The sequence below is a fragment of the Nansenia antarctica genome (genome assembly GCF_963989245.1).
Source record: "Nansenia antarctica genome assembly, chromosome: 6".
In the NCBI taxonomy this organism is placed as follows: Eukaryota; Metazoa; Chordata; class Actinopteri; order Argentiniformes; family Microstomatidae; genus Nansenia; species Nansenia antarctica.
The window spans coordinates 48,123,276-48,136,374 of record NC_137676.1 but is presented as its reverse complement, the minus strand read 5'-3'; the positions used below and the strand labels follow the sequence as shown (position 1 = coordinate 48,136,374).

General features: G+C 42.7%; 2 protein-coding genes across 2 annotated transcripts in view; both read right to left on the bottom strand.

Annotated features, from left to right (window-relative positions):
- Positions 1–4,640, bottom strand: part of LOC308160638 (SLIT-ROBO Rho GTPase-activating protein 3-like) — a gene marked incomplete at both ends in the record, with an annotated part of 7,819 nt that extends 3,179 nt beyond the window's left edge. Inside the window, 9 exons of the mRNA XM_080534582.1 lie at positions 189–374; positions 480–569; positions 726–947; positions 1,049–1,177; positions 1,385–1,513; positions 1,739–1,801; positions 3,846–4,008; positions 4,211–4,382; positions 4,574–4,640. Of these exons, the coding sequence (XP_080390708.1) occupies positions 189–374; positions 480–569; positions 726–947; positions 1,049–1,177; positions 1,385–1,513; positions 1,739–1,801; positions 3,846–4,008; positions 4,211–4,382; positions 4,574–4,640 (1,221 nt within the window). The remainder of the gene's footprint in view (positions 1–188; positions 375–479; positions 570–725; positions 948–1,048; positions 1,178–1,384; positions 1,514–1,738; positions 1,802–3,845; positions 4,009–4,210; positions 4,383–4,573) is intronic.
- A 4,045-nt stretch (positions 4,641–8,685) lies between these two features.
- naa10 (N-alpha-acetyltransferase 10, NatA catalytic subuni) lies at positions 8,686–10,974 on the bottom strand. Its single transcript, XM_080533850.1, has 8 exons — positions 10,833–10,974; positions 10,439–10,537; positions 10,270–10,328; positions 10,113–10,158; positions 9,863–9,978; positions 9,673–9,717; positions 9,437–9,521; positions 8,686–9,270 (listed from the first exon to the last, which is right to left on the bottom strand). Exons 1-8 carry the CDS (start codon positions 10,851–10,853, stop codon positions 9,079–9,081), a joined length of 663 nt encoding a protein of 220 aa, XP_080389976.1. The 5' UTR covers positions 10,854–10,974; the 3' UTR covers positions 8,686–9,078.
- Between the last annotated feature and the right edge of the window lie 2,125 nt (positions 10,975–13,099).

Here is a 13,099-nt window from a genome sequence, read left to right as displayed (position 1 = left end):
CAATGCTCAATAATCATCATCATCGCCACTATCACCTATAACTATCATCACCTAGTCTTGCGTGCCATAGTTTATAAAGACTGTAATCATCACCACAATACTGAGATATACTGTATAAATTGCATGTCATAACCAGTCATCAGTCTCACTGTAACAAATGTAACCAGACCAGTGTGATGATGACTTACAGTGCAGTAGTGGTTCTCAGTCTCTTGCAGGTTGGCTCTGCGTCGGGCCACACTGGGCTTACTCGACGTGGACAGACTCTCAGTGCTGCCCTCCTGGGACTGGCTATTACTGCTGCTGGCCTCCAGGTCATCATCACACAGACTCTCCAGCAGGGCAGAGTGGGCTGCCAGCAGGGTCTGACCAGCCTGGGAGGAAGAGTGTACACGTATGGAAGTGAACAGAATGGAACAGAGCCACTAACATTTACTGTGAGGTGAATTTGGAGTTGAGTGTGATGTCATGGTGTGTACCTCTTGTGTTTCCTGGGTGACCATAGCTAGCCTGGACTGCAACTGTTGGAATCTGGTTTCCAGCTCACACTCTGCACTCACATCACACACCTGAGAGGAATAGGAGAGTGTCAAGGGAGACTTGACTGACCGACTGACTGACTGACTGACTGACTGACTGAAACACACACACACACACACACACACACACACACACACACACACACACACACACACACACACACACAGCTTCACCACCAGGAGTACCTCGTCCCCCTCGTGAGGCTGGTACTGGAAGCGGAGGGGCAGGCAGAAGGTGTTATTGTGGGTCTGGAGCAGGGTGTTTTTGTCCTGTCTCTGGTCCAGCTCTGACACAGCACTGTGGAGCTGCCGCAGCCCACCCCTCAGGTTCTGCTGGGTCTGTGTTCGACTGGACAGGTAGGCCCTCAACACGCGAGGCACAGAGAGGTGGTACCCTACATCCCCACACTGAGAGAGACAGAGGATAGACAATGTCTATGAGCTATGTGTGGGAGACATCCATAGATACATAGTAGGTTGACAGAAAGAAGTAGCTGTGGATGACTCACGTCAATGAGTGCGGAGATGTCTTGGAGATAGTACTTATTCATGGAGGCGTTGGCTGCAGCCAGGTTCAGGAGGTAGTCGTTGCGAGCCTTAGTGCACTTCAGGTGGATTTCTTGGACTTTTCCTTGTCTCTATGAATGAGTAGAGATATGATATCACAATACACACATGCATACACGCAGCACACATGCGCATGCACACACACATGCGCCCACATGCACGCACACGCACACACACACGCGCACACACACACACACACACACACACACACACACACAAACAAAAACACACACACACACACACACACACACACACACAAACTAGTACAAGTTATTTACTTTCTCGATCAGTCTCTCCACTTTCTTAGCAGCGTTCTGCTTTTGCTTTTCCTCCAGTTTCTCTGCCTCCCTCAGCTTCCCCTCTGCAGACACATACTCTGAGTGATATTGATGATAGGTCCTCCATGCCTACACAGCAGTCATCAACATAAACACTGCACATCAGAAATATAAGCAAGATGACAGAGATCAAAATAGCAAGATGACAACATTATCTGGGAATATATATAATATAAAATTGAATTTACATTAAGTGTATACACTATGATATATAATTGTATATGGCTTGAATACATTTACTCTCTAGAAATGGAGTATGTTTCCCATATTTGTTCAAATGCATGTTGACCTCACCGTCTGTAGCTCTGTGGTGACCTTCAGTAGTCCATCCTGTAACTGGGTGCAGATCTCTTTACTCTGAAAACATGCAGGGGAGACAAAACAACACCAAGTGAGATATGGGGAGCAAAGAAGAAACAGATATGGAGCTAGAGGAAGTAGAATGTAGAGGCAGGGCTGGAGACCGAGGTAGCACCAGTAGCAGTAACAGTAGCAGTAACAGTAACAGTAGCAGTAGCAGTAACAGTAACAGTAACAGTAACAGTAGCAGTAACAGTAACAGTAACAGTAGCAGTAGCAGTAACATTAGCAGAAGCAGTAACATTAGCAGTAACAGTAACAGTAGGCTAACATTAGCAGCAACAGTAGCAGTAGCAGTAACAGTAGCAGTAACAGTAACAGTTACAGTAACAGTAACAGTATCAGTAACAGTAACAGTAACAGTAGCAGTAACAATAACAGTAACAGTAGCAGTAACCGTAACAGTAACAGTAACAGTATGAATGAATGAATGAATGGTCTTTATTGTCATTGCTATAGTACAGGTACCAAACAACGAAATTTAGGAGGGGTGGCTCCCCTGGTGCTAGGAAAGAAAAAAAAAACTAAAAAAACAAGAAGGGAAAGGAGCTGGTTTACATAGATAAAGGCTATGTACACTATCCACTATACTATACTGTACAGATAGACGACTAGGGTTGTCATATTGCACATAGTGTTATTGCACATTCATTTAAAGTGTCGCAGTTTGCAGGCTTGAAATGTACATATTTGTGCCTCAGCACTACACCTGATTTTTTCAATCCAGCAGCTGCCATCAATCCGTCCAGACTGTCCAGGGCCCAGAACCTAGGTCTTTGCTGTGTTCAGGGCCTGGATGGCCCTGGGGTAGAAGCTGTTCTTCAGTCTGTTTGTCCTTGCGGCCATGGTCCTGTACCGCCTTTTCGAGGGCAGCCGGGCAAAGTGTTCGTACCCAGGGTGGGTTGGGTCTCTGGAGATCTTGGAGGCCTTCCTGAGACAGTGTGTGTTGTACAGCTCTTCCAGAGAGGGGAGGGGGGCGCCGGTGATCTTCTGGGCTGTTCTCACGACTCTCTGTAGCGCATTTCTCTCCGCGGTTGTGCAGCTGGAGAACCAGTTGCAGATGCCGTAGGTGAGGATGCTCTCCACTCCGCCGCGGTAGAAGGCCACCAGTATCTCCTGCTTGTTGTGTTCCTTCCTGAGGACTCTCAGGAAGTAGAGCCGCTGTTGTGCCTTCTTGATGGTGGCTGCTGTGTTGTTCTTCCAGGACAGGTCATCCTGTATGTGCACCCCCAGGAATCGGAGGGCTGAGACTCTCTCCACGCTCTCTCCGTCGATGAGCAGGGGCTGGACCTCAGACTTTTTCCTCCTGAAGTCCACGATGATTTCCTGGGTCTTTGACTTGTTCAGCAGCAGGTTGTTAACCTTGCACAGCTTGCTCAGCTGCTCTACCTCATCCCTGTACGCCGCCTCGTCCCCCCCCGAGATGCAGCCCACCACAGTGGTGTCGTCTGCAAACTTTACGATGGAGTTGCTGGGGTGGACGGGGGTGAAGTCGTAGGTGTAGAGGTTGTAGAGGATGGGGCTTAGCACGCAGCCCTGGGGGGACCCAGTGCTGAGTCTGAGGGCTGTGGAGGTGTGGGAGCCCACCCGCACCCTCTGGGGGCGGTCGGACAGGAAGTCCTTGATCCATGCACATATAGAGTGTGATAGTCCCAGGTCTAGTAGTTTGGTCACTAGCCTGTCTGGAAGGATGGTGTTGAAGGCAGAGCTGAAGTCCACAAAGAGCAGTCTCGCGTAGCTGTTTCCCCTCTCCAGGTGGGATAGAGTGGCGTGGAGAGTCGTCGCGATGGCGTCCTCTGTGGACCTGTGGGCTCTGTAGGCGAACTGGTATGGATCCAGGTTGGGCGGGAGGCGTGTGAGTATGTGGGCCCGGACTAGTTTCTCGAAGCACTTCATGATGATTGGTGTGAGTGCCACCGGGCAGTAGCAGAAACAGTAGCAGTAACAGTAGCAGTAACAATAACAGTAACAGTAGCAGTAACCGTAACAATAACAGTAACAGTAGCAGTAACAATAACAGTAACAGTAGCAGTAACAGTACCCGTTTGGCCAAGTGCTGGGTGTGCTCCATACACTGTATGAGAGGCTGGGTAAGGGAGGTACTGCAGATCTCACTCAATCCACTATGGTCTCTGCTCTCCTGACGAGTCTGATTCAACAGAACCAGCCAGCATTGGGCCACCGACTGACCACTTGGCTCTTTCCTGAAACACAGAGAAAGAATGGAGAGGGGGAAGAGGGCGACGGGGAGTAAGGGAGGAGGCACTCAAGAGAGCTGAACCAAATGAACTACAGCCAACATAATATTAAATGTCACTTTTATGAGTATTGTATTCATCCAGCTAAGGAGGGAGATTAAACACAACCAAACTAAGGCACACACAACCACTTCCGCTCGTACTTCACCTCTTGATTTTCGAGGTGAACCTCTCAGCCAGCTTGTCCAGGGAGCGGGCGTACTCTCCCTCCATCTCACCCCGTCTGCGCAGGTAGTCCGTCAGGTCTTGTAGCTGCTGAGTCTTCTGCTCCAACTGCAAGTCCAACACCTTCAATTGGTCCACCAGCTGACAACGGACCTCTGAGAGAGGGAGAGAGTGCAATGACAGAAAGAAGAGAGCAAGTACTACTTTTCCACATCATGCACATGCAAAGGACAGAAGCCAGAATCCAAGTTTGGAAGGTGACTGTTTTTGTCTACCATGCTCAGAACACTCAATAGTACACTAGAAAGATGGCACATTCGAGAGGGTAAAAACAACAAAGCCTTACCTTTGATTTGTGTGTCATAGTCCACAACACCAACTCTCTCTTTTCTAAGTCTCACGTGGCACGTCATTGTTGCTCCAACTGGGTGAAATTCTGTCGCAAAAAGAAATTCTGTTGCAATAAGTTAACCTAAAACATAACAGCTGCCTAGTTCCTGGCAAGATCCACACTTTCAGTATCGTTGCCTGTTTGCGTGTATGTGATACTGTTGTATTACAGTGTTGATGTAGTTTATTACCCCCAGTCCTGGACAAAGTCCAGTAGATTATTCTCTCTTGAAAATCAATTCATTATTGTAGCCTACACTACAACCGTCCAAACTCTTTCTCAGAAAACACTCAGTGACACTCTTCACTCTACATTTCATAGTGAAAAGAGCATTGTCCTCTTACTGTAACATATCTTTTTACAGCAGCCTACCCCTGCCTCTCTGGAAGAGTAGATCTGCAGTAGAAAGCCACTCGGCATGTGCTGCACCACCCATGCTGCTCACACACCACTGCATGCTGTGCAAAAATAGCACCAACATTTCAGCTACCCTAAAAATAGTGAGACCACAAGCCTAACAACACAGAGATGTTGTGTTTATAACTACAGGTGGTTTCACTAAAATACTGTACCTCTGACAGAATGTGGATCTCAGTGCAACGAGCTTAATGTTCTATGTCTAGCTCATGTGATTGGGGGATTACTGTAGCGATACATTTAACATAATTACTCTTCAATCTTAATTTAACCCATTACTTAATTATTTGTTAAGATACGAATCAACAGCAGAGCCTGTCTCAGTATTGCTCTCGGTTCAATAGCATGGCCCCAGTGTCGAGCTGAGCAATCTGATGATCAAACATAATTATCCTCTTTCTTCCTGTTTAGGCTGAATACAGAGTCATAAAGCTGTCAATTGAATGAGAGAAAGAGAGACAGAAGTATTCATGTATTTGTTGGGTTGGTTTTGTTTAGTATGCTAAAGTGAAGGGCCAGTTTCAGTTGTCACCTACATTAAGAATTAACTTAAAATAAAACCCTTTATACATTTGGCTTCATGATTGGTCTCTTTTCTCCCCCTCCTCCTGTTCATGTGTCACTTATCCTACACCAAGAAGACCTTAAGTCCACTTCAGAAAGGGGAAGACAGGGGTGTTTCCTGTGTCAGGCAGGCAGACCCCTTCACTAATCATGATTCACTTGACTCACCCTCCAGTTCTTTCTCTCCCTTCCCCTCTCTCTCTGCCAACTTCCCCTTTTCTTTCAAAACCAAACTTCCCTCATCAGCATTCTCTTCACCAAAAACTTCAACTGAAATTCACACTTGATTACACTGTTCCCAACTTTAAACCCTTTAATTTCTGATTACAGAGATGGTTCTCCCTGTCATTTCTTTGGTCAATGTGGGCCCATTGCATTTCGTTTGGAATTTGCAACAAATACGACTCCTCCTTCTTGAATAATCTTTGTAGGAGCACAACAGTAAGGTTTTACCACTTTTGTCACCGTTTCCTTTTACCCCTCCATTCTTTTTCAATGTGATCATCATTGAATCACCCTGCAGACATCGGAGCTTGGCATCATCATTTGGGAGTACGCAACTATTTCCCAATAACATTCAATGTAAGATGGCTTTCCCTTTTACACTTGCTTTGCTACATGTATTTACTGTACTAATGTAGTGGTATATTTCACAATTTAACTTCCACCCACAACATAAAGCGGCAGAGGTACAGAAAAAGATACTGTACTATACATAGTCAGACAGAGGTGACTACTCAGTTACAGAAACACAGTTGTTAATTACACAGAAACATGCACATCAGCACACAGATTATCTGATCAAAACAACACAACCAAGTCTACAGACATGCTAAAAACATTATTATAGATTCAAATTAAAAAGATTGAAAGTACAGTATACCATGAAAATAAGAACCAAACCTGAAAGAGATCCTTCTTCACCACTCTCTTTTGTAGTCAATCTCCTCCTCACTGATCAACACAGACAACACTCCTCATACACATAAGCCCAATTCTATCTCACGGTCCTCCTCCCTTTTTTTATATACACTGTTGTTGCTCTCTCCCTCTCCCTGACCTGACACACACTGTGAGACATCAGTGTCTGCTTATGCAAGGGTGGTGAGTGAAAATGTCTAATTTAAGTCCCACCCCCTCCTTATTACCCCTTTGCCCTATGAGTAGTATCAGAGGCTGAATAAGTGCTGTGTGAATAAGTATGATGTTAAACATGCTTTTTTCTCACTTGTGTCTTCCTCTGCGTTTCCTTCCTTCCTTTCTTCCTCCAAAGGACATTAAAAAATTGCCTCTAAATCTAACTGAAGAGACTTTTAGTGATCTGACTTCAGATGTACTGGAAAGAAATCTCTCAATCTAATTGTGGCTCCTTCATGTATTATCAGTTTGATCTGGAGAATGACTGGAGTTTAAAGCAAACATGTGAAGCAATAACTGAAAATACATGCAAGCTCAAAGGACTGGACAAGAATTCCATGATTCCACAATAATAGGTATAAACTAAATAAAGGCTAGATTGACCATATTCTAAAAATGAATTATAGTTGTCTTTTGGTAGAATTATATTACAATTATTAAAATGCAGTTGCCAGGCTTTCATATTTGTTAAGTAAAAGTGAAGTAAAGCTTTGCAAAACGTATTGTATTGTTTGCATGGAAAATAACATTTTGCCATTTGCATGTGGTGCAAAGTAGGCCATCTTTACCATAATATTTATAATACATGAGATGAGAAATAAGCCAATGGGAGTTCTGAATGCTGCATCTGGCATTTCTATGATATGCAATGCATTTTCAGACACTCTGATTTCATATTACAGTTCTCCAAGCCTTTGTTAAAATCAAGCTACAATGAAACTGTTTTTCTGTAGCATATTGAGTTGTAAGATATGTTTCCCAGAGAACAGAGTACAAATGTGTTGGTGAATGTCCAGTGCTGTTCACCAGTCCTCAATCTAACAATATGTTAGCTTTCTCAACACCTGCATGTCCACTTTATTGCATGCATTATCAACAGTATTAAGCCACTGCATAATTCAATTGGCCATTTCAAGAGTTAACAGAAATGCTTTTTTGTCACCCAGGACAAGAGGAAGTTGCTTTGTCTCAACATTAGACTCTTAGCTCACTGTGTGGTCATAGTAACAGGATTATGTCTCAACATTAGACTCTTGGCTCACTGTGAGGTCATAGTAACAGGATTCTGTCTCACCATTAGACTCTTAGCTCACTGTGAGGTCATAGCACACTGTAGACAACACCTCCTAGAATGCAAGAGAATGTCAGTGCCACAAGGCAGGCTTAATCCTGCACAAAAAAGTGTGAAGGTCACAGATGCATCTGGTGTTGCCATGGTATCTGTCTAGGGTCAGCTCAAAAAAACAGGAACTGGGCAACAAGTTAAGGTCTGAATATTGCATGTACACTCAGCGACTTTATTAGGAACACCTGTACACCATCCCATTCATGGAGGTGGTGTAATGATGTGGGGAATGCCTTGGCATAGTTTGGGCCCGTTAATACCAATCATTCATCGCTTGAAGGCCACAACATATTTGAGTATTGTTGCTGACCATGTGCATCCCTTCATGGCCACAATTTGCCCATCTTCTAATGGCTACTTCCAACATGATAATGCACCATGACACAAAGCAAAAGTCGTCTCAAACTGGTTTCATGAACATGCACAATGAGTTCACTGTTCTTCAGTGGCATTCCCAGTCACCGGATGTGAATGCAATATAACACATTTTGGATATGGTAGAACGGGAGATTCACAGCTTGAAAGTGCACCTGAAAAATCTGTGTGATGCAATTATGTTATCAGTGAACAGAATCTCAAAGGATAGTTTCCAACATCTTGTGGCAATGCCATGAAGAATTTGGTCTGCTTTGAGAGCCAAAGGGAGGCCCTATTAGTATAGCGTTCCTAATAAAGTGTTCAATGAGTGTAAATGCATTAACCATAGTATGTCCTGGGTTACTTTTAGAATTTCTAAAAATATTCACTTAATGTTAAAACCATGTTTGAATCATTGCAATTGGCTAGATATTCACTAAAGAACACATTTACTATCAGATGATTTAATGGAAAGTTTTATTTTGAGTATTGAGTACTTAACAGACCTGATTTAGACACATCCAAAAACACATGTTAGTTTTGCTAACCCAAATTGCTGACATTTTCATGAGTGCTGGGGATGACATTGATGTAGTGCCAAGATTTGAGTTCAATACAATCTTTGGAACCAGTCATGAATTTGAACTCAACTTCAAGTTTTCAAAAACATCTCAAACCATTCTCAGAGTCTCTTTGTTAGTCACTATTGTAGGAGAGAAAGTTCTGGAAAAAAAGTATTGTACAGTGAGTGAGTGAGGTGAATAGAGGTGGTGACCACTGGGTGAAGCCAAATGTGTTTCCTGATGGAGATAAAAATTGTAACATGGGAGTGAATTTAAAAATGGCTATGAGGGTGCAGTCATTGTGAGTCGGAGGATGAATCTTTGACGTCTGTGCTCTCCGTCGCCTCGCTGACCTCACTCATCTCTTTGCTCTCTCCACCGCTGTCTCTCTCTCCCTCCCTCTCCTGGTCACCGGGTGTGGACAGGCTCTGAGCAGATGGGGCCTCCTGACCCAGAACTCGCACTCCTGGCTTTCTCAACTGTGGGACCTATAGACGGCAAACAACAGACATAGTTAGTATTCAGCTAACAAGAGAGAAGGCTGAATGTTCTATTGAGCAACAAAGGGAGTTATGCAAAATACTGGGTGAGTCAATCGATCAGCACCCCTGTCCAGGCATGCCTAGGTTTATAGACGGAGGAATAGAAATTCACCTCATCAGCCATGTGGGCCAGGTCTCTCTTCATAGCATATGCATCCTCCCCATCCGCATAGTACTTGGGCTCTATTTCACTAATTCTGTGGGGTTGAAAAGAGATAATTTTCAGTGAGAAAAGGGTTCACTGTTCATGAGACAACACCACTTTTAATATGAGGCACATACAAGAAGTAATGTTGACATGAGAATGTCTGTCAGGAAGCTTTCATGAAGATGGGAAATTTTACTCACTGGAACTTCAGTGTGTTTGAATACAGATGCAAGGCAGCTCGGTTACTAAGGGAAGAGAAAACAAGTTAATTGTTAACCGTTTTGGGTCCATTTGATATTGCCTTCTATTTTAGCTCCTTATCATGCTACTCTGGGGCTACAGTTCCATAAAATACAGTCGACGAGATGCAACAAAGACAGCCACCACTACCTTTTCCGGACATGAAGAGACACATATTTGGCATTGAAGTTTTCAATCATGGCTCGACTAGCCTGGTCCATCAGCTTCTGAGCCAGACCCAGACGCCTGTGAGATCGCTTCACGGCCTAAGGAAGACAGAGGGAGAAACCAAACAGGATAGTGCAATGAATCTACTGTAGACTGGCACAACAAAACCATATAGAACATGTTGAAGTTGTGAGGACATGTAAATGGGGAAGAGCAGTGAACATAAACTCACCAGGGATGTGATGTGGCCATGGGGGACATCATCTGGGTCCTCCTCCCTGAAGAAAAGCATGTGACACAGAAAGCAAAATGAAGGTTGGACACTGACAAACCTTGACACAGAAAAAAACAACAGCATGAGACCAATTATTCTAGTAGGAAAAACTCACATCTTAGCCAAAACATATCCCACTATTTTGCCATTTTCATCTTCTGCTATGTAGGACAGCTGAAAGGTGAACACAGGCAGGATGTTAGCTCCATAACCTTACAGATTGATATGTGCATTGACTTGAATGTGAATTGAATGTAATTAGAATGCAGTGGTGATTTATCAACCTGAGGCCAGGAAAGCCCATGATAAAAGTAGTATTTCATCTGGTAGTTTTCTGGAAGACACAGCAAGTTGCAGTGCTGCATGTTCATAAGGTCCTCCGGCTATGAAGAAAACAAGTGAGGGATAAAAACAAAACAAAAAGGATAATTAAATGCGTGGACAGTGTCTAAATCAAAGCCAGCCTGGTCAGTTTTGTTGTGTTGTGACTGTCGACCCTCAATTATCATCATAGCAAACTATGTAAGCTGGTTATACACAAGGTAGCTAGCATGTTAGCAACTTCCCACTTCACTTGACAGGCCAAACGTGGGGAGCCAGCTAGCTTAGTCTGTTATTATTAGCGATGGCTAACTAACTAGCTAGTTAACCTTAGACAAAGTCAGGAATATTCCTTACCCTGGCGTTGCGAATATTCATGTTTTGTTCAGTCTTCAAGTCTTCAGTTTATGAAAACACGAATAAATTAAACTAACCCAGTCTAGCAACTCCTAAATAAATTCTATTATGTAGCTGGCTAAATCGAAGAGGAAGCATGCGCTTAACCGGAAGAGCTTCAGAGGTGAGTCCCGCCTTTGACACAATTTTGATTGGACTAGACCTGTTTCATAGAACACCCAACAAACCAATGAGGTAAGAAATAATTTTTGACGAACACATCAATGATCGAATCAGACTTTCTCTATGAAATGGAGAGTAAACTAAAAAAAGACTCCACACAAACACAACATTGTGTGTGTGTGTGTGTGTGTGTGTGTGTGTGTGTGTGTGTGTGTGTGTGTGTGTGTGTGTGTGTGTGTGTGTGTGTGTGTGTGTGTGTGCGTGTGTGTGTATGTGTGTGTGTATGTGTGTGTGTGTGCGGGCTGGGGTAAATGCATAAGGGTCGACTCACTAGGCAATTCATGTTCTGGGTAAATTAAATCTTCCAAAAATACAGAAAGCTCAACTACACTTTTATGTTAGGGGAACTGTAAGCTTGGATGAAGGACATCTGTGTTATACTTGTGTTTAACTATTGACTTCAAATCAACTCCAGTACAACTAGCTGTAGCCTACATATGCCTAGCTACCATTACTGTGACCATTAATTTCTCTGAAATTGTGACACTTGGCTCATGTAAGTAAGTAGCCTACTGCCTCATGTACTGCACACTATCACTGGTATCCTCTGTTCAATAATAATATTGATAAAACATCAGAAAGATAGACAGGAATGTTGAGTTGCTATGTGGAGGGGCGTCCTGGAGGAGAAGAGCAGTGGTTCTTAGCAACTCGTACGAATATTGTCATTGCAATTCAGGAACTACCTTTCTTTAGTGGTAGTAGATCATGTCTCAATCAATATTTGTATAGTAATGATGCATCCTATTTCCTGAATCAGACATACTTAGCACCATACTTTGAGTATGTGCTAGATGAAGAGTTTATATGTTGATACATTTTCTCTTGCTTTAAAAAATAAATAAAAGTTTTAGTCCAGGAGGCCTCAACTTGAGTTAGGATGTTAGGCTATACAGCCCAATAAGGTGATCTCCAAGCCTTAAATCCCCACCCAGCAGACGCCAACATGATCCATTCTTCTGAGCAACAATTGTAACAATATTACCTGAGGCTCCTTGTTATCAAGGAGATAGTTCACTAAAATTGCTAAATTACTTCCATACTTGACATGTTTATACTAAATGGGTCATTTTTTTTATACGGTGCCATTTGGACTTCATAACTTGTGAAAAATAAATTGTTGATTTATCTATATTTTAATGTTCTATTATATAAAGGACATATCTAACTTGCTGAAAAACATAGTGGTCGAGCTCAGGCACCTAAATTGTATTTTATTTAGAATACCCTCTGTAGTTGAATAGGGCGAGTGTCTCCAGAACAGAGTGGACACATAACAGGGTGGACACTAACAGGGTGGACATTTTGAGTTAAAGTTAGCCTTTAGCCTGCCTGTGTTAGCATAATGCCTAGAATGACCATGAATACTTGATGAGGAATCTAATTTGCACTAAATACTTTTTTTGAAATTATTCAATTTTGATTGATCTCCTCAATATTTAGGCATAACAGGGTGGACACGTTATGGTCAACCACATTAAACTCACTGGATAAAAACATAAAAATCAGATGGTAAAAGAGGTAGAAAATCACACAGCTTACCACATTTGAAATCCCCTCCACTAATGTGATGTCACCTCATGAGAGTGATGTGATTGAGAAATATGGTTTTCTTTTAAAAGGGACATTAACACAGCATAAGAGGGTGGACAGTGATCGCAGGGACAAGCAATATTGTAAGCAAAACCTTAATTTTTTGTACAAAATAAAAAAAAATGGATAAAAACTATATTTGATTTCAATAGATATTGATCAGGAAAATGAAATAATAATAACATAATTTGGAAATGTATATGTTTTTAATAGTTATTTTTTGGATTGAAGTTGAATGAACAACACTGGGGACATCCCAAACCCCATGCAAAATCAAATGTACATCTTTAACCAAAGCTTTTAAAATGTAGAAAACAACAACTTAGAAGCCCATATCATTGTATTCATAATAAATAACAATTGACTATACATGAAAAACCTAATGGAATTAGTATTTGTCCAAATTTAGACAAAATACAACATGATTTAGTACTGGGGACGGAAAAGGCACC